This window comes from Rhamphochromis longiceps, linkage group LG7, assembly GCF_057381845.1.
Source record: "Rhamphochromis longiceps isolate RC_006_pf linkage group LG7, R_longiceps_female_GT1.1, whole genome shotgun sequence".
Lineage (NCBI taxonomy): Eukaryota > Metazoa > Chordata > Actinopteri > Cichliformes > Cichlidae > Rhamphochromis > Rhamphochromis longiceps.
Genome location: NC_140563.1, coordinates 66,385,786 through 66,407,725, shown reverse-complemented (window position 1 = coordinate 66,407,725; position 21,940 = coordinate 66,385,786). Strand labels below are relative to the sequence as shown.

The following is a 21,940-nucleotide window of genomic DNA, read 5'->3' as shown; positions in this document are numbered from 1 at the left end:
TTGTAATGTGTCTTTAAACAGGTACTCTGCTGGATCCCAGTGGCCTTTATGATGAAGATGTCAGTTCACCGGAAAGTTTACAAAAGTGAGTCTCATCCCCTGAAAAATCAAATTACCTCTCCTTTTATTCGCATGACGATCATAAATCACAGCGGTCTAACTTCTGCTCCCAAATCTTACGAGTGTACCCATAATATATGTGTACCAAAACATATCTGAGATTTAAAGCTCTGAAATTACCATTGACCCAGTGCTCATGTTTGCAATTTGCTGTAATTACTATAATTTCTTTGGAAATTTTCAATGAAGCATCGTCATGACATCACCAGGCAGGCCACGAAGTCAAGATAAGCCCTAATCTCAGCAAATTTAGATGATGGGAGTGCAAACCCACACTTGACCGTTGCTCAGCTGATACACTGCAAACCATCTCCACCCCAACTGCTCGTTATCATTCAGTGTCTGACATATTTATCTTCAGTGCCTGCTCTGGAGTCTTGTTAATACTCTCTTCACTTTCCACGTATGCACACAGAAGTCTATAGAGGTTGGAGAACAGAGCCAATATCCCAAAATATAAATGACTGTAGACTGAAATAATAATCTTTTTGGTTATAGTGGTCCTGACAGAATTCCAATTAACTATATGCATTTGGATACAACACAGCATCTAAACTTCAGTATGTTGTGTGTTGTTTTCAGACTTATGGAGAACGAAGAGGGAAGGAAGGAGTACCTGGTGTTTCCTCCCAGTAAGAGCCAGTGTCCCGCCAGCAGTCAGAAGGGAAGGAAAATCCCGCTGAAGGGCAACGGACGCCGTATTGACTACATCCTTTACAGCGACGAGGGCCTCCAACAGGACTGGAAACTGGTACGGTTTTGTTGTCTTGCTGGATGACGCTCTCAAGACTCAGTCTCATATTTTTATTGTCAATTTGAGACTTTTTTAGACCTTAGAAAACTGGCAACACCTCTTAATCACCTGTCCTTTTATTTGTGTTTGAACTAATTAGCTTGCAATATGCTTAGTAATTTACAAAGCCTCAAAGTATTTCTTTATTTTTAATCTTAAAGATATATGCTGTTTACTCAGTCAGCCTCAGAAAAACAACAGTTCATAGAATTAAGTCCAATATTATACTAAGAAGTGTATTCCCATGATGAGTGTAAACTTTTGACCGGACATCTAAGTGCTTTTAAGAGGTCCTCTAATTCGCTCCATTGACCATAATCAGTTTAAATTTTATATTGAAAGCATTATTTAAATGAGGTCGTGCTAGCGGTCAAGTCATAATTGAAACGTTATTAAAAACATGCCATTTTTATTGTATTCTGAAGGGATTACTTCAACCACAAATTCACAGTAATAACAACATATTACAAGCAGATAAATATATGATTTTAATTTTCTGCCTTTCATTTGTTTTATGAGTCTTTATGGAAGTCCAGACTTCCATAACTGCAGACTAGAGACGGCAAATCATTGTTCAGCGATGGTGTCAACGCAAAGTGTTGTCAATTAGTGAGTTTCTGAAATGTGAACTTTTGCGCTCACAACTGCCCATTTATTTATGTCATATGGATAAGACTACAAGAAATTCCTTTGAATCACGTGTGTACAAGCGCTTTCAGACAGTTCGGGCTCACAGACGTAAACCCCGCAGCTAACACTGACATGAAGTGACGTCATCCTTTCCTATATTCAAAATCCAACAGCTCATTTGGGTGCTCTACCATTCAGCACTGCTTTGAGCTAACTGATGTTAGCTATCTAAGCAGTGCTAACCTACTGTAGCCAATACTTTGTTTTAAGCTAATCAGCTACATGCTAATGTTAACCAGCTACCCAAAACCTTTCACGCTGCTGTCTAGGGCAGCGGTCCCCAACCCCAGGCCATGGACTGGTACCGCTCCGTGAGTTGTTTGGTACCGGGCTGCCAGAGTTGAGGCTTGAGTTTGACATTTATGGTTTTCAGGGTTTTTATAATTAACTCGGTTTCCCTGGGCCTTTTCCCGTGTTGTAGTTGTGTCTTATTTTGAAAGAAATATTTACGCATTACCATAGCGACCAGAGAGCATTAAGGGACAGAGAGGACGATGTTACTCTCAGTGTTGTTGGCGCATTTCAGGAGGACGCTGCTAATAAAGTTACACAATTATACAGTGAATTCGCGTTTATTATCATATTTACAAAACACCACAGTTTCTGTCTTGGTCGTATCATTTTAGTTTGTTGTATTGATCAGCAACACCTTAAATGCTGGTCCGTGAAAATATTGTCTGACATTAAATTGGTCTGTGGCGCAGAAAAGGTTTGGGAACGCTGCGCTAGGGAAACCAATTCCATTCATTCTACGATTTTCTTAAGCGCTTATCCAAGGTGGAGTCACAGGAGGTGGGGGTGTATCGCAGCAGTCATGAGACAAGAGGTGGGGTCTCCTGGAGAGGTCGCCAGTGGAAGTCCTTTCTGATTGTGTTCTTTAGCTTGCAAACATGTTAGCTTTCTGCACACACACACACACACACACACACAGGCCAGTCTTTCACTTTTACTCAATTTACCAATACAGAACTACAAAGGTGTTCCCAGATTTCAGTGTCGTCACATTGAGCGTTACATGGAAAAGAAATAAAGGGAAAAGAAATGGTACCCTTCACAGATCACCATTTGAACATGCAGATATCGTAGGGACTGTGTACCCCTGGTGCTTTTTGTATCCTCAAAGTATTGTATTTCTAATATAATTTTACAACTTCCATAATCTTGAGCAACACTTTTTCCCTGCAGGAATCAATAAAGTTTTGATTATACAAGGAGCTGAGAATAACAATGTGACGTCTTACACGGTACACAGACTCAGTACACAGTGCACGTTTTTCACAGCAGACATTCAGATTTATCACAGCACGAGAAGGACGTGTGATTAATAACACTAAGAGCAACCCTTCCATTAAGTGGACAAAAGCGAAACCTTCCTTAGGTAATGCAGCGTTCATTCAGTTTCACTGGCATGTCAAAAGGGTTTATTATGAAAAAAGGCAGCACGTGTTTTAAATCGGTGTTCCTACTGTGTTGGATGTGTGAACGCATCTCTAAATATTACATGCTTAAAACACCAACACAAAAGAGTTTGCTAACAGGGGGCACAGAATTGTGGCATTTTCTTGTCAGCGGGGAGGTGATATGTTTAATTCTCCTCTGATTAATTTCCTAGCAACAAAGCTAAAAACCTCATTTTCCCGAGCCGTGTGAAGCAGGCTGAAATTATGTCACACCACGGGAGAATGTTTGACTAAAATCTGGAGAGGTGAACAATGAAACACAGCAAAAACAACAACAAAAAAGTAGGGAAGAAAAGGAATGAGGGCAGGACTGTCTGTGTGAGGGACTGGAGAGGATTGGAAAACCAAATCATACTATTTACACCTCTCTCCTTTCTTCCCATCTCTCTGTCTGACTCTTTCTATTGGCTCTCTGAAGGCAGCCGCCTGACGCCACCTTCTGTCAAAGTACAGTTACTGTAGCATCATTTCCCTTAAGTGGAGCTGATCAAGCATGTCGCTAACCTCCCGTCACTTGAAGGGTCTCATTTATTTACATGTTTACCTTAATCTTGTGTTGTTTCTCTTTATCTCTTCATGTTACTTTAAGTTATTTTTTGAAGAACATACTTGGATAAAAATGTTTCCGCTCTTAGGTTTAAATTGTCCTGCAATAATTATTTAGTGGAGACACAACTAGCAGAAGGAGATTAGTGGATTACCTTAATGAAGACAATTAAGTTTTAAATGAGTCGATATATCAAAGTATGACCCAATTTACATATTAAATATTGCTTATAACTAGTTTCAGTGAATGGATTTTGTATAGAGGGAGGGTTTATTTGTGGAGATGTTGATATATATTTTTAACCACTTCTTAAATCAGGAAACATAGTCAGCAGCCAAGAAAAATACTTTTTTCCCCTTTCATGTGTTGTTATTAATAAAATCTTCCAGAAATCAGCTTCTCCATTGTATATGAGTAATGTGCCTTTAGAGCATGATCAAAAGGTCATTTTGAAGAAGTAGCCTTCAGAGGAATGTGTTGCAAAAGTCCAAGCATTTTTATTTAATTGGGGAAAATACTAGAAGTAATATTAGGAATATGGACCACCTCAAAATTCTCTCTGTTTATCTCTTACACCAAAAAAAGAAAAAAGAATTTGATATATTTTGTAAAATGTTTTGGGGTTTTTGCCATAAAAATGTAAACTAACATACAAATCCATACTAAAAGAATGTTTCATTTTGAAATGTAAGTTTCCTGTCAATTAGATTGTTCGAAGTACTATTAAAAAAAAATTCATAAATTGTCACATCTCTCTTAAAACGGCACTATTGATAAAACATATCAACATTATTAAATGAACTCTCATTGATTGTCATGACAAAGGTTTTAGTAGTACTTGCAGCTACGTTAGCAGTCGTTGTCTGTGGAAAGTACCTTCTATTGACATTACAGTCCACATACTTTTGGTCAGGGTTGTTTATCATGGTTTTGGACAAGTCCCCAGAGTTCCAGTGACATTTAGTGACAGCATGAGGCAGGAAGGCCCTTCCTGCTCCAACATGACAATGTCACCATTCATAAAGCTGATTTTTTTTTTCAGGAGAGGGAGCACCTCATATTCAAAAAGCACCAAGCAGCTATGATGAATCTAGATGGCCTCTTTCTGTAAAATGTATACATAAAAATGTGGGCTATTTTGGACTCTCAGTTATTGAGATTATGGTTAATGAATAAACCGCTTCAGAGGGGAGCAAATGTTCCGATAGCAAATTGAAAAGCAGCAGCAGAGAGCTGCCTCATTAGCTTGTGTTAAAGTAATTTCTCTTTTAACATCTAACTAAAGATTTCAGCATTTCAGTGATTACACTAATGCTTGCTTTATACTGGAGGATGTTGGTTTTGGTAATATTGTAGGCTGCCCGAAGATGTCATGTGCAGTGGTGCTTCCTCTTATCTAAAACAAGGCTGTAAGACACTGATTCCCAACACTCCTAACTATCACTCCTAAACTGAAAAGTTTTTAACAGAAAACCAGCAATGCCAAAATTAATGCACGTGACTTTATTTGAAACGTCTTTTACTTTCTGAAAACAAAAACCAAACCCGCCCTAACGTTGAAAGTTGCTGCAGAATTAACTGCGAGCTTTGTGACGCCTTCGTGATCTGACGATGCTCTCTTCTACTCTTCATCCTGCAGGAAATCGAGGAGTTCAGCTTCGTCACCCAGCTGGCCGGCCTCACCGACCACCTGTCTGTGGCCATGCGCTTGGCTGTTTCCACTGGGGAAGAGGAGCCTTAGACTCATCACCTGAGCTTTTTATTTAAATACTGCCATGGAGAAGAGCAGACAGCCAGGATGAGAAGAAGATGTTATAGATAAGGAGGTGCTCAAGGAAAGATTGATGGGGCAGCAAATAGATGGATGAATGAACGAAGGAGGATTAATGAAGGTAGAGAAGAGGACCACCTGAGGGGAGAGAGACTCTGAGAGACTCTGAGCAGGAGAGATAAGCAGGGGAATTCAGTTTAGGAAACCAGAAAGATTTTCATCTTCCTGGGTAAATCACCCACTCAGTCACACACATTAAATACAGCACCACCCACAAGAGATCGACTTCTCGACTGTTGAGTATCGCCTGGCCTCTCCTCCAACGCTCCCTCTGGAACTGAGTCCAAAGGGTTTTATTTTCAGTGAATGGTTTCATGTAGCCAATACACACACTCCTTTTATCAGATCTGTTTTAGTCGTAGTGTTAGTATGATTTCTTTTTTTAATTATAATTATTGTTATTATTATTCTACCTTCAGGGACAGAAGGGACAAACACATTATTGGAGAGAAGCGTACAGCTACAGACTGGCCTTTACACTGACCGTCTGTGTCTTTGTGTCGTGTTCCTTGCTGAAAGGCTCTTGGTCAGTTATTCACCTTACTGCTCTCACAGTCAGTCCCAGGAACCTCAACAAGTGTCTTTTCTTTTCTAAAAAAAAAAAACAAGTCTTTCTAAAAGGATGAAATCAATGTACAATTTCTATTGTGGCCGCACCAATTTTTATAAGGAGTTGAAATGCCTGTTTAATATTATATGGTATGTTTCTATAAAGAGGTATTGTTTAAAGGGACATGAAACTGGAGACAAAACGTTGTCGGTTGAATGCGATGCGACGCTACAGCATGTTTCCTCAGCCATATTTGGTGAAACCATTGGTGAAGCTTTGCTGATGCATGATGGGAAATGGTGTTAGTTTACAACATTCATATAAAGGCTTGACACATACTTATACGTGTCTGAATGCCTCAAGGGGCATTTTGGCTCTCAAACACATACCTGCGTGTCTGTGTGGCATTTGTGCATGCTAATGCTAATAACACACATACAGAGGATTTAGCTAATGCAGGCACACAGCTATACACATGACATAAGGAGGGCTTTCAGTGGATGTAACAAAAAACCCCTGGCAGCCAAATTGGACCTCTTCACGAGTCCGACACGAAACATGGCGATCTTTTTGAGAGACTAGATATTGTCAACTTGTTAGCAAACAAACCGTAGTAGCTGGTTGGCAAACCATCACTTTATTATGAGCACATCTGTTTGGTTCACTTGGTAAATTCCAGCATGAAGCCCAGTTATTAGCACAGCAAGTTGTCCAGTGGATTATTACGTTGACAGCCATATTGCGACGCAACTGCAAAACCTCATTGTTCTGTAACATTTTAAACACCTACAGGCTGTGCAATATGCCACGTAAACTCAATATAAAGTTCAAAACAGTCCCAAAGATTAGCACAGACCGACCAAGAAGACACAGAATTCAGATTTTATTGCATCAAACGCTTCTTTTTTCACTTTTTTCACAAATACCTTTAAATAACAGAAACTATCCTGTTTTTTTTTTTTTACAATGTATCCAATATTTTCAAAAAGCAGGACATGTTCTGGTTTGTTGTTGTTGTTTGTTTGTTTTTATTGCGGCACAAATTCCTGGGAATGATTTGCCAGTAAATGTTCTATAATTACCTGGATTTCATTTTTCTTTTTAAATGGAGAAGTGTCGAAGTGAAAAAACAAAACGTAACTGAAGGTGTGTTCAGACTGAAAGCACATGTGAGACTCTTTCTCTTTAATGAAAAAACAAAAAATCCCAAGTATTTTAGCTGTTTGTGCAAATTCAGTCAAATTCCCACCAACTGCTTTGCCTTCAGCCTAAATGCACCTTCAGATTTCTGCTGTACTGTGTTACAATGTGGAGAAACTGGCTGGACAATTTTGAAATACTAAATCATTATAAAGCCATTACACCGACTCTCTGTGTGTAACAGAGCCAAACAGACCATGGTATCAAACAGGAGCTGGAACTTTGAGAAGTGTTTAGAGACATGTGCTTACTCAAACTGTCCTTAAATACCCCCAGACATGCAGCTGTGGTGCTGTGAACTCAGAGTGCTGTGGGTGAGTGACCTTGTTACCTTGAACTTTAAGAAACGAGGAAGCAGTTTTTAAACTATCAGTATTCTTAAGTGAGATGCTGCCAAATTAAACAGTTCTGCTTGGAAAAACTACAACTGTCATTCATACAGCAAATACCTTGAATATAAAACAGGCAAACATTAGCCATCACAAGCTAATGGTCATATCAAGCCAAGTCAAGTTTGCATCCAAATGCTAGATTCGTATTTTCTCCACAGTACCTGTTGTTTAGCACCACACATGCTAACCTGTAAACAGTAAATGCAGTAAACTCCAGATTACTCTTCTACCATTCTGTTTAATCCAGGAACTACACCCATACTGCCATCGGTCAATATGGGCCGTAACACCTCTCTCTCTGAATAAAACATGCTTTACGGTGATAGTTAAGTTTGCAGATACTGTCTATATACCATGATCTGCAGGGTAAACAATGTTTACAACAGTTTTGTGACCTTTCTACCTGTCTCGTAATCACTTCAGGGGAAACGTTTCACTTCAAGCATCACTTTCAGCATCAGTGCAAATATGAATATGTTGGGGCAACTTCATGTGGTATTTTCCCCCCAGTTAAAGTGCTAGCTGGCATTTCTCTGAATAAAAACTGTGCTGAATGATAACCCAGGGTGGCCAGTGCACTATAGTATGTTTACAGGCATGGTATCAGCAGTCTACATCCTGCTGTTGTGAGTGTGTGTGCATGTGTGCGTGTGTGTGCACAGGACTTGTCAGTCATCCTGTTATGTATGTTCAGCTTACAGTTTTGCATACAGTATGAGTCCATCTGTCATGTGACTCTCTATATTACTCATGGTATTATTATGACTGACACGTTCTTGTTTTTACCAAGTCTGTGCTTCACCATGTTCCTTTTTTATTTGATTTTTCTGAGACAAAGTCAGGTGAATTTGAGAATAATCACTGCTTTGCTTAGGGTAACATCACACACCCAAGAGCACTTGGTAAATAGTCATGTAAATACACTATATGAGTAAAGGAAAGGTGCCACGGTGAGCATCTGCTATGAGGTATAATAAATCAAAGGTTTGGAGAAGTACTGTGTTAGCCAATGTAAACATTTATTTATAAACCTTTATTTTTCAACTGTTGTATTTATTGCATCAAATCTGAATACTGCCGAACAGTTCATTTGTAAGAATGGACAGACAAACAGTGTGACACATCTTATTTTAAAGCTGGACTGTGAAGGTTTTTGATTTTATATTTGGATTTCATTTTGTTTTGCTAATTCTTCTGTGTTATTTTTAATATTTCCGATTTAAAGTTCAAAGGAGAGTGTTGGTTTGTGTGGGTGTTGAGGGTTTATACCAAGCCTTAGGTTTGCAGTTGGGTGACTTTTCAGTCAGTCATGCGTAAACTTAGCAGTTGGAGGCAAATATGAACTCATCCTGTTGTGTATTCCTGTGAACTCTTTCTAAGCAGTGTGTTAGGCTGGTGAAGAGAAAAATGCTCAAGTGTAGTTCCATTTAAGTGGCATTAAATTCAATTTCTGGGCCACTTTAATGCTCTTAAACTGGTCTGCTGTTTGGTGCTGGGCAGGCACACTGACTACAGATGCAACCGCTGACTGTATATAAAGATGGACAAATAGCACATGTCCACTTTATCTTCCAAAACTGATGGAAGATATATGCTGGTGACAATATCTCTGTTGTAGTGATTAGAAGTAGATCCTAGTATGAGTGGTTCTTCTAACATCACACAAAATTATTATTACAAGTCAATAAATTCCTCTCCCCCAACTCCACGTCCTACTTCCAGATCAAATTTCCTGAACATTAAAAACACATTTTCAAATTTAACTGGAAGATAAAACCCATGATCTCGAAACTCCAAAAATGTGGAAATTAGCAGACATCAAATAAATAAATGAGTAGTAATAATTACAATAGGGAATTGAAACAACCAAAGATCAAGTCCTTTATAAACCAAATTGAACAAGTATAGTACTTTCTAAAGTCACTTCATGCGCCTATTTTCATTTGATATTAGAACAGCCTGTAAAAACAATGTTAATGTCTCCCAGAGTTAAGTGTTAATATGAAACAGTGATGTGCAGAAAATAAACCGACAGATATTCTAAACTAAGGATGAATATGGTTTGACTTTGATAGGAGATTAAAACTGAGACCATTTACTTTTCATTAGCTCTGGATGAAAAGGATAAATGGTACGGTGTTCTGAGACGGACATATAGGTAAAAAATAAAATTCAGAATCAATTCAAAGTCTTAAAATTTTAATGCATCAACTTGTCTCAAGTAAAGGTTTTGGTTTATTCACCAAAAGACTATTTACATGTTTGTAGAGGAGAAAAATTATTATTGCAAATTTGGAATTTTAGTCCTGATAAATATTGTATTTGTGCAATATTCAGTGCTCGGAGGTCTTAAAACCTCGATGCCTTCGCTGTGCTATCAGACTATATTAATTATCTAGTTTATAAAAACCAAACACTTTGAATTTTTAAAAAGTATTTGCTTTAGCCCTCTGAAGTCTAAGTCATTATCAGCTCTAAACCCTAAACCTAAGGAGGAAAGCAAAAAGGACACCACTGTTGTTGACGTACACATTGGTGAGTTGAGTCCTTTTGATGATTGTAACCATTTTAACAAATAATCGGGCTGTAGCTTTTTAATTCCTGATTAATTCTGATTAATATGTACTGACCATGTCAGCACTATATTAAGGAAAACACTCTGCCATTAATGATGCCACCACCTCCCAGCTGACTGCGAATGTTGCTACTCACAACCTAAAAACAGTGCAATCTAGACTATGAACATTTATAGAGCTGAAATTATTTCTCTTGAATAATTATAATTATGCAGTCTAGCACCTTTTGTTGTAAATAGGAGAACAACATATTGTTTCAAATCTGCCTCACTGCACTGCTGCTCCTGACAATCAAACAACTGGAATTGTTTGGTCAAAGGCTCGTTAGGAGCTTCAACCACAGCCACACAAACCTTAACTGTAATGACACCCAGGGCCACTTCCATCACTTCAGCCCTTTAAAAACAAACATTAGGACAAAATTAGATTCTCACAACGGTCAGCTGATTGGCTTGTAAGTGACAGGAATGTAGACACCTAGATAACGTAGTGCTCCCGACACTTTAGCCTCCATTATCCTGCTGCAGGGAGATGACCAAAGTTATCATTATAAAGACTAAAGATGAAGATGTGCACCGTACTTTGGTGAACACATGAAAAATAATTTACTCCTTCCTGCATCTTTTGGTGTCTGTATTCTTAGGGGAGCTAACCAGCAGGCCAGTTGATGTCTGTATGTCTGATATAATTTTGCTACATTTCTGATCACAAATCACTGCCTGCCTTGTGTCCATGTCGAGTTCAGGACAGAGTTATTCAGCAGTTAGTTGGGGATTTGAGCTCTAACCTTTTGTAGCTGCATGTAGTGTAATATTGCTTTAGGCGTGTAGACTTCATAGGAGTGATGCTTCACTTTTGCAATCCTTTTCTCATTTGTTTTTTTTTTCTATCATGTGTCTCCATGTTTTTTATTGATTCTTGTCTTTTGGGGGGGAGGGGCTTATCGATGGGTTTGTCTGGCTGGGTCTCTGTAACTTGGCTCGGGGGATCAACTGCTTTTCTCTTTCTAAGCTTCTTCAACAAAACTGCTTATTTTCCTCTGCTTTTCTAAAGAAAAAAATCAAAGGAACTTTCCCCTCTACACGTGTCTTTGTGTCATTATTCACTTGAGGTCATTCAATGAACTGCAATTGTAATGTTCGTGAAAATAACTAGTGGATATAACAACCAAAAGTGCCATGACAAGCTTGTGGCAAGCGGTAACGCTAACTACCCTCAAAGTTTTTGTAAGTGAAAAGCTGCTATTGGTTGTTTGTGCTTCAGCTCATTTCTGATAGAGACTGCCCTCTGGCTCTTAAAGGACAAAGTTTAAAGAAGTGAAAGAAGCCTTTAAAGAGTCCTTCTGCTTTTGATGAACAGGGGAAGAAGTCTAACACTTAAAATTTACATACAATGCTCTGTCAAGTGTAGAAAAAAAACCGCTAAAAAGTCAGATTAGTCATACAACAGAAAAGCACTGGACTGTAAACATGTCAAAGAGCAGCTCATCTTCCTATTAATTCTGATTCATGCTTTCTGAGATTTTCTAGCCTCCATGTGAATCCTTCTATCAATCTTTTAAGCATCGCACTGGTCACTGTTTTTATACTGATGATTAGATGAAAAATGTGAACGAACAAAGAAGTTTTTCATAGTAGCAAACAGATTATCATCCACCTCTGCAGGGCCTTTTATTGCTGAGTTCTACAGAGCTATTTTTAAAAAACATTATTTCGCCTCTTTTTTTGATACACTTTACACTTGCTGCTCTGCAAAAAAAAAAAAAAAAAAAAAGCAACTTAGCGGTGGTTTACTGGGTGGTTTTTGTGCCAGAATTTCACAGTAGCTGGTTGGAAGCATGACTCCAGTGAGTGCTAATGTGGCATTTTAACATAACCCCATACAGTGTGTTAATTTGTCACTGGTGTTTACTGCCTCCATATGACCTTTCATCATTCCCATTGTTTTGCAGTAGCAGTTAGCCACTTCTTTTAAGAATTCTCTGGGTTCACCAAAAAGCAGAAGTTAAAAAAATATTCACTAACCGCTGAACTTTTTATAGTCAGAAGCACTGAGATAAGTGTGCTTTCTAAATGCTTTGACATTTTTCTTTTTTTGATATGTTAACATGTCATGTTGCCAGAAAAAAACTTAAGCCATCTTAAAGTGACACTTTTGTCATTAGAACAACAAGTCAAGCATCTTTATTTATAGAGACAAACATCACATATCTAAAGCAGCCTCTTTAAAAGGGCTTTATATAGATATTACAATACTGTGTGTCAAAGCAAAAAAAATGCAGAATTAGTTCAGTTATTAACTTTATTCTTATCAAATTACAAAGACACGGCAACCCTGCTATGTCAATAAACAAAAAAAAAGCCTACAACACAAATTCACCTATCTAAAGGGATGGAAACCACAAGCAACAACCTACATGCTCACACTACTCACTGACAAAACAAAATCCACACCGCTCCCACGTCCTCACCCTGCACTAGCCTTTACAGTGTCAGAGTTACCTGTTGAGGGAGCCTAGGTGCCGACCGGGGATAACGAGCGGCAATCTCAAGGGGGAAAGAGAGAGCAGAAGGGAGAGCCACACATGTAGACCTACCCAGCTCCCTCTCTTATACATAATTTATGTTTTGGAAGGAAGACATACATGACCCAGGAGGTACAGGTAATGAGGGAGCACTATCAGGTAGTCATCGGCACTTTGTTAGATGCATGAAAGCTCATCTGCTACAACATTGTCAGCACCTGTATTATGTTTGTTCACAGGGTTGTAATCCTGTGCCAACAATGCCCAGCGCATCAGTTGCTGGTTCAGATTGAACATCCAGTAATAAAAACAAGAGTGTTGTGGTCTGTGAACGCTGTTCCTGAGGGAGAGCTAGAGGCAACAGAGACTACAAAATACTGTCACTCAAGAAGCGAGGCCAGTGTCTCCTTTTCTACAGTGGTGAAGTTTCATTGATGGGGTTTAAACTTCACTGAGAAATAGCAGACAGGGTGGCACACCTCCATCCTGGAGTAACATGGCGCCAGCTCTTGTGGTGCTGACATCAACATCTAGTTTGAAAGGGTGAGAGAAGTCAGGAGCAGCCAGAACAGGGGCCCTACAGAGGAGGGACTTTGCCGACTCAAATGCACATTGGCACTCTTCAGATAAGAGGCATGGATGGACTACACAACTTGGTCAAAGGAGCTACAGAAAAGCTTCTACAGAAACACCTGTTATATCCAGTCATCCCTAGAAACTTTTTTAGTTCCCGCCAAGTTGTTGGAACCGGATAGTTTAGCATTACAGCGACTTTGGCCTTCACTAGATGAACCTGTCCAAAACCAACCTGCTTGCCTAAGTGTGTAACTGTCGCTTTACGTCTGTGTAGGTTCTCAGTCATTCAGGTCATGGTAATCTAAGGACCTTGAAAAGAAAAGCAACTGGACTTCTTGAGTTTCTTTAACACGTTTCACCTCTCATCCAAGAAGCTTCTGACACTTGCCGGACTTTATCAAAGGTGTAAGCATCACAGCAGATTCCTTTGTGTCAAAGTAACTGAGGATAAAACACAGAAAAACCACCATCCTAGCTCTCCTTGTGGGGAACACACCCAGTCATGTCAAAAACTCCACTGACATATTCAAGTTTATTGGAAGCCCACAAACACAGACCAGTACCTACTCTTTGACACCCACGACCCTCTGGAACACAAACTTGGAGTGATCAGGATCCTGCAACACCGGGCAGAAAACATTCCCTCTAAGCCAGAAGGGAAAAAGAAGGAACACATGTGGTTATTCCAACTGGGCTTTCATCACAGTAAAGAAGATCAGACACCAACTAGGGAGAATCAGAAGGACAAATGGAACAACATTGTCATCCTTTATGTAGCAGGTCTGTCAGAAAAACTCAGGAAAGTCTTCTCGAGGCACAACATCCCAGTGTACTTCAGACCCAGCCACACATTCGGACAGAAACTGGTTCATCCCAAAGACAAAACTCCTAAACACAAACTTAGCAACTTAGTGTATGTTGTGCAGTGCAGTGAGGAGTGCTCAGACATCTTCATTGGAGAAAGCAAACAGCCACTTCATAAAGGCATGGCACAACATAAAAGAGCCACCTCGACAGAACAAGACTCAGCTGTGCATCTGCACCTAAAGGTCAAAGGTCACTCTTTCGAGAATGCCAATGTTCACATTTTGGACAGAGAAGACAGATGGTTTGAAGGAGGAATGAAGAAGCGATCTATGTGCACTATGAATGTGTGCATATTACCACGTCATCCAGATACACATTATATTGGGGCACATCCCCCCACACCACATGCATCAAATGCTGAAATGTAGCACAGGTGTTTTTCAGTCCAAATGCCACGAAAGTGTACTGCATAAAATGATCAGGAGTGACGAATGCAGAAATGTCAGAGGCTCTTGGAGTCAAGGAAACCTGCCAGTAACCTTTAAGAATATCCAACTATGACCACCTGACCTATCCAATCTATGCTGCCGATGCAGTCCTCCACACATACGAATGTAACAATAACACCCACTCACATCCTGGGCCATCTGACCTCAGGAAATCACATGATAGGGTGGGGCCAGGTTTCACAATGAGCTCACCCGAAACCCTGGCTGATTGTGACGCACACCCGTTTTCACACCATGGCTCATGTGATTAGGTGGAGGATCATCAGGGGGTTCTTTATCCCTCTTTGGGGGGAAACTCCCACTGGGTTTAAATCTGGGACTCTCCACCATTTGACCTTAGAACTGAAGAAGCTTCTCGGATGAGACGTGAAACATCTTCAAGCAACTTAAAGAAGTCCAGACGCTTTTCTTTCCAAGCTCCTTAGACTCCACCAAGGAGTTTTTGGTAGGGTTTGCATGTGTGTCATTCATTATTTAAACATGATAACTGGAAAAGTTTTGAATTAATAATAATAATAATAATAATAATAATAATAATAATAATAATAATAATAATAATAACAATAATAATAATAATGGATTGGATTTATATAGCGCTTTTCAAGGCACCCAAAGCGCTTTACAATGCCACTATTCATTCACTCTCACATACTGGTGGAGGCAGCTACAGTTGTAGCCACAGCTGCTCTGGGGCAGACTGACAGAAGCGAGGCTGCCATATCGCGCCATCGGCCCCTCTGGCCAACACCAGTAGGCGGTAGGGTAAAGTGTCTTGCCCAAGGACACAACGACCACAGCTTCCCCTCGTCAGTGCGTTATGCTCTCCACGGCGGTTTCCACAGTTTGTTCTCACCTGCACATCTGCTTCGTATCCATGCCTGCCTGCCTGCCCTCCAGCCTCCCATTACTCCTCGGACACTGGTAACTCCCACCTCCCTCCTCAGAGCTTACAAAGCCCAAAACCTGCAAAGTAAGAAAAATTAACTCACCAGCTAACTGCTCGTAGCTCCTGCTCCTTACCCATCAATAACTCCTTCTCTCGTTTCTCCGTCTCCTGCCGTGACGACCTTCAATCCTTCCCAGCTTCTGTCGCCATTTCCCCGTTGCCATTATTAACTTGAATCACACTCTTCTATACATTTTCTGTTTTCAAATAAACACTTCAGTAAATAGCTATACTACGCATCTTGGTGTCTGCATTTGAATCCATTCCTTCAGTTCATGACATGTTAACAGTCCATTAAAATTTGCCTTACATCCACCTTCAAAGTCAACTTAATGATTTATTGGTCAGAAATTGACAAAAAGCCATAGAACCTATGATTAGAAACTACGATTCGGGCAGGTTTGGTTTGTATTGTCAACATACAGAAAGATACCAAACTATTTAAAAGATCGTGTCACATTTGACATCTGACCTCTCCTTCAAGGCCAGTAGATTTGTTTGAAGGTCAAAGTAATAATAATGCTACATAATGCTACTTAAAACTATGTTTCTTACTGCCATTGTTTGTACTGACAAGATGTTGGAATATAGAAATGATGGGGATTCTAAAAGTCAAAGAACTTTAGACCTCTGACTTCTTCTTCAAGGTCAAGTATGGTTGAATGTACATAAAATGTCTTATATTTAAATCTATGTTTAAAATTCTGCTGCCTTTGTGTGTTGGCAAAATGTTTTAAAAATGGATGGATTTTGGGGTGGATTTTAAACATCACAGATCACATTATAGTTTGTATTTAAATGTCATGCCACATTGACCTTTGACCTCACATGGCAATGTGCAAACGTCTCCACAGGGAAAATAACAAAAGCCTGAACTTATTTTTACTGCACTGCAAAGTTCTTAAATTAAATTCAAAATGAACAAAGAAAACAAAAAAATTGGCTTCCTAAAGATTAAACAAAAGGTCAAAGATTTAAAGAAGAATCAGCTCAGATTTGCCTTCAGGTGACTCCTGTTGTCATTTTAACGTTTTATAACTAAACTTCTTTTTTTTTTTAACTAGAATCAAATAGATTTTGTGCTGTGGCTATGACAGGGTGTAACATTACAGACACATCAGACATGCTTGAACGTGAACACGATGGGACATTCCCATTTTAAACTTTTTGTGAATAATAAAAGCTCCTCAAAGAAGTCTTTGCAATGTTTTTATCAATCATATACTTGAAACATTAATATTTTGTGATTAACCAACAAAGTATTAAAACTCCACAGGTTATCTCTTATCAACTTTAATCACTGAAGCTTGTTTTTGTTTTTTAACATTAGTTTCAGTCTCTGATTCACACAGTGAAAAAAAACCTCTGACAAATTCCCCGAATGTTTTGCACAATCAGAAGCATTCAGAAGGGACTGCATGAGACAAAAACACCTGGAGAATGATGAGGAAGAGTTCTGTACTTCATCAAATGGACAGAAATGAGACTTTCTGCCGCACCTCACGATGCGGGTTGATGTGTCAGCGTTGTGTCGGTGTTGTTTCTGGATCAACAAAACTAATGTTGGTCCATGTTCAACATACTTTTGTAACATGGAAACATGGAAACACACCACACACCAAACTGTAAGCCTAACCATGAACACATCCTAACCCCCGCCCCTAACACTTACCGTAAATGACCCTTTTTTAGATTTTTTCCTGGGTGGACATCAGCAAGTCACAAAGCTATCGCATCATAGCAATTTGATTGGCTAAATGCTATGCTGATCCAGTACAAACTTTATTATTTTGATCCAGGAACACCAACACGCTGATATCAGAGAGACCTCATGGTGTTTGGATGCTAGCATCTACAAACATTACTGAGACAAGATCATACAACTCACAAAATCATCACTGTGAAGGTAGATGTTTGCTAGTGCGTCTGTTGTGCTTCAGTAATAAAGTTCATTCCAAAAACCATTTGGTTTTTTATTTAACTATGTGCATCATTTGTGCATCACACATTTACCAAAAGGTTGTAAACTAGAGGTCATCAATTTCATCCCTATAACAAAGAACAGATTACATTATTTAGACTTTAAAGTACAGACAATGGGTAACTTTATTGTTACATTTAGTCAAATATAGAACATGTGTGGCTCAATCTATTACACCATATCACCCTATGTTATTTAGCATGCCGAATATTATATTAAAAATAAGTTTTAATCATTGTTTTTTATTTCTGAATTGTCCTGCGTGTTAATTCATTTTGATTATTCCAGAAATTCATTGAGTGAATGAATCCTTGCAGTTCCGCTGCTTGTATCCACAGCCTCATTCCTTCAGTGGCAAGAACTGGACCACAACTGAGGTTAGGACCATAACCAACTGCTTTGCTTCCGCACAGCTCTTTTTCCACCACAACACGTCGGTATAGCATCAGCATCACTGCAGACTTCATATCAATCTGTCAGTCAGCACCATTTTTCCCTTACTCATGAATAAAACCCAGTGATACTTAAATGCCTTCATGTGAGGCAACAAGTTCCTGACCCAGAATGAGCAGCGCTTTAAGGAACTCAGGACAAAACCTAACCATATAATTGATGGTTTGCTAAACTCGCCTCTTTGAACTCCCACACCTGAGTTTTTGCCACTGCCAGAGCCATGCTCTGCTTGGTCTGCTCGTAACTACTGGCTGTCTCGTGAATTTGGGCCTTTTTCAGAGACCCCCATTGTACTCTCATTCAATATCTGGGTGTGCCACACCTGTCCTGTATAAGGACAGGGGACAACATAATGTTGCTCTTTGTCTGCTGGATAAAGTAATATAAATATCTTGATCAATTACAGATTTGCATGTGCTGTTACATTTGAAAAAACATATTTTATAATAATATTTTAACTGAATACAGCAAATATAAACACCTAAAATATTGAAGTGAAAGGAAGTGATCCTTATGGTGTCTTATCATCTTATATATCCAGAATGATTTTATGACATTATGCAAGGTCACTTCACATACCTGACTCATACCTGGGCCTGCTATGATTACATGACTACTACAGAAAATAAACCATGATATGAAACATGCAGTAAGCCTGCAAACAGATGTGCAGGAAATGTCACTGGTTACAGAATATTGAAAAGGTGTTACATATTGTCCGTGCTAGGTTTCTACATGCTATAAATTCAATCTAGACAGTAATCTTGACTTCAAATGAATCTGCATGCCAAATTATTGTCTAACGTTTGAGCATTTTATCCATAGATTTTATACAAAAAAATAGCAACCCAAACATCAGTACAAAGGATGAAGCTGAACATTTTTGTCAGTCGTCACACGGTAATCACAATGTAGGCCCACCCTAAAACACACGCAGCTTTATGATCCTTGTTACACTAGTGGGAAACAAAAGTTACAATATGAATATTGTGTGGTGTTCAGGTGGATGTGAAACTGTAACAGCTGAGACCATAAAACCAGCAGGAAAGTTTTCATTGAGGTCACAGAACAAAGAAGCTACAGTGCTGTTTTCCCATAGACTTCTACACAGCCAGACTTGGTTCTGAAACCACAGGAGTCAACCCCCCCATTGGTCATTAGAAGAAATGCAGGTTTAAGGCACTTTTCAGCCCTGAAAGCTACATCCATCTTCAACCCATTTAACCTTCACATGTTCACAAGACTGTGTTTGAGCCACATCACAAGAAAAAAGCTAGAATTTGAGGAAAATGTGTTTTGTTGTGGCCCTACTAAAGTACGCCAATACTCTAAAAACACCACCTTCTGTTGGTGTAGGAGTTTACTCAGACTCAGACACAGGCTGTGACTCATAATAAAAGTACAGGGTGGGCCATTTATATGGATACACCGTAATAACATGGGAGTGGTTGGTGATATTAAAGTCCTGTTTGTGGCACATTAGTATATGTGAGGGAGCAAACTCCTCAAGATGGGTGGTGATGGTCACCACCATGGTGGCCATCTTGGATACAACTTTTGATTTTTCAATAGGAAGAGGGTCATGTGACACATCAAACTTATTGGTAATGTCACAAGAAAAACAATGGTGTGCTCGGTTTCAACGTAACTTTATTCTTTCATGAGTTATTTACAAGTTTCTCTTTGTTGACAGCTATTGACATGTCGAAGAGGTTAACACGTGAGGAGCGGATCGAAACTGTGTTGATATCTGGTGAACGCAGTAACCGGGTCATTGCAGCAGATTTCAATGCAAGACAGCCTACGAGACCACCCATCTCCCATGCTACAGTTAGCAAACTGCTTGCTGAGTTTCGTGAAACTGGTTCAGTGTTGGATTTGCCAAAATGTGGATGCAAGAAAACTGTCACTAATGAAGAAACATCAGTGCCTGTCCTAGCTTCATTCAGCAAGAGCCTACAGCGTAGCACTCGCCGCATGTCACTGGAGAGTGGCATTAGTCGAACATCCCTTCGGCGGATATTAGCTACTCACAAATGGCACCCTTACAAACTCCAGCTACTGCAGCATCTCAACGAGGATGACCCAGATCAGCACACAGAATTTGCAGAATGGGCAAAACAAAAACTGGAACAGGACCCTCAGTTCATGCAGAAGATTTTGTTCAGTGATGAGGAAAACTTTTATGTGAACGGTGAAGTTAACAAACAAAACCACCGCTATTGGTCTGACACTAACCCACACTGGATGGATCCCTCCAAGACTGTTGGACCAACAAAAGTGATGGTTTGGTGTGGTATATGGGGTACAACGATAGTGGGTCCATTCTTCATCTACATGATGATGTGTTTCCCTCTTTATGCACTGAAGCTGGCACGTTCCCTGAGTTTTTCCAGCAAGATGGTGCACCACCACATTATGGGTGCCAGGTCCGAGCATTCCTAGATGAACAGTTTCCTGGAAAGTGGATTGGTCGTCGTGGGCCAGTTGAATGGGCCCCAAGGTCTCCCGATCTGACCCCCTTAGACTTTTATCTTTGGGGTCATCTGCAGGCAATAGTCTATCGTGGGACGATGCGAGATGTGCAGCACTTGAAACTACGGATACTGGATGCCTGTGCTGGCATTTCTCCTGCGGTGTTGCTATCAGTGTGTGAAGAGTGGGAAAAGAGGGTTGCATTGACAATCCAACACAATGGGCAGCACACTGAACACATTTTATAAGTGGTCAGAAACTTGTAAATAACTCATGAAAGAATAACGTTACATTGAAACCAAGCACACCATTGTTTTTCTTGTGACATTACCAATAAGTTTGATGTGTCACATGGCCCTCTTCCTATTGAAAAAACAAAAGTTGTATCCAAGATGGCCGAATTCTAAATGGCCACCATGGTCACCACCCATCTTGAGGAGTTTGCCCCCTCACATACTAATGTGCCACAAACAGGACTTTAATATCACCAACCATTCCCATGTTATTACGGTGTATCCATATAAATGGCCCACCCTGTATATTACATTAGATTAAGCTAGCTTACTGGTTTAAATTCTCTTTTTAAGTCTGAGTGCAACTTATTTAAAAATACCACCATGTCTGCAGCTGGAAGAATATTGCAGCTGTATGCATCAAACCACATTCAAACTGCCTGACGTGTTGATTCTAAACATAACCAACATGTAAACCCGTATTAACAGGGTTGGCTCGGATTCCATCTCACTGTATGTTGAATGAATTACATCCTAAAAACTGTATAATACTTAGCGCCGTATATCTGACAGTTCCATTCAGTTCATATCAGTTAGATTTATATAGCACCAACAGTCGGCTCAAGTCACTTTACATTGTACAGTAAAGAACTTAAAATAATGAAGAAAACCCCAGCAGTCAAAACTATGAGCAAGCACTTGGTGACAGTGGGAAGGAAAAACTCCCTTTTAATAGGAAGAAACCTGAGGCAGAACCAGGCTCAGGGAGGGCCCCCCATCTGCTGCAACTGGTTCGGAGTGAGGGGAGAAAAACGTTACTTACTGTAATAATAATGACTTTAATTATTTTAAAAACCATAGGGCTATTTCGAAATGAACAGAAATGATTCCTGATGCTTCCCATGAATTTGTTGTCCTCATCTGATTTACATTTTATTGTTTAAGAAACACACAAGTGAGTGAGACATGAGTGCCAAATTTAGCTCAAACTTTCCAAGTTCATGTGAATGTTGCTGGCTGAATGCTGAATCAGTGTGACACCACATGCATGCATAACATCCATGTGGTGTCTCTTGTACTTTCAACGGTTATTACTGAGAAAAGTCTCCTGTGTGATTCCACAGCTTGTCTGTCAGACAGCCAGCACTAAGACACTCACCACAGGTCATGACTCTCATGGGAACCTTTGATAGATTCCAAGCCCACAATAAAACTTTCATCCCAGCAGTCATAGGAGTCAAAAAATCCAAACGTGTTTTACTACATTCCATTCATTC

The 21,940-nt window shown here is 39.7% G+C and overlaps 1 protein-coding gene across 1 annotated transcript in view; it reads left to right on the top strand.

Moving 5' to 3' along the window:
• The window catches only part of smpd3 (sphingomyelin phosphodiesterase 3), a 92,545-nt gene extending 81,341 nt beyond the window's left edge, over positions 1 to 11,204 (top strand). The window contains exons 8-10 of the mRNA XM_085414883.1: positions 22 to 85; positions 703 to 871; positions 5,250 to 11,204. Coding sequence (XP_085271009.1) covers positions 22 to 85; positions 703 to 871; positions 5,250 to 5,351 — 335 coding nt within the window. The 3' untranslated portion in view covers positions 5,352 to 11,204. The remainder of the gene's footprint in view (positions 1 to 21; positions 86 to 702; positions 872 to 5,249) is intronic.
• Positions 11,205 to 21,940: the final 10,736 nt, after the last annotated feature.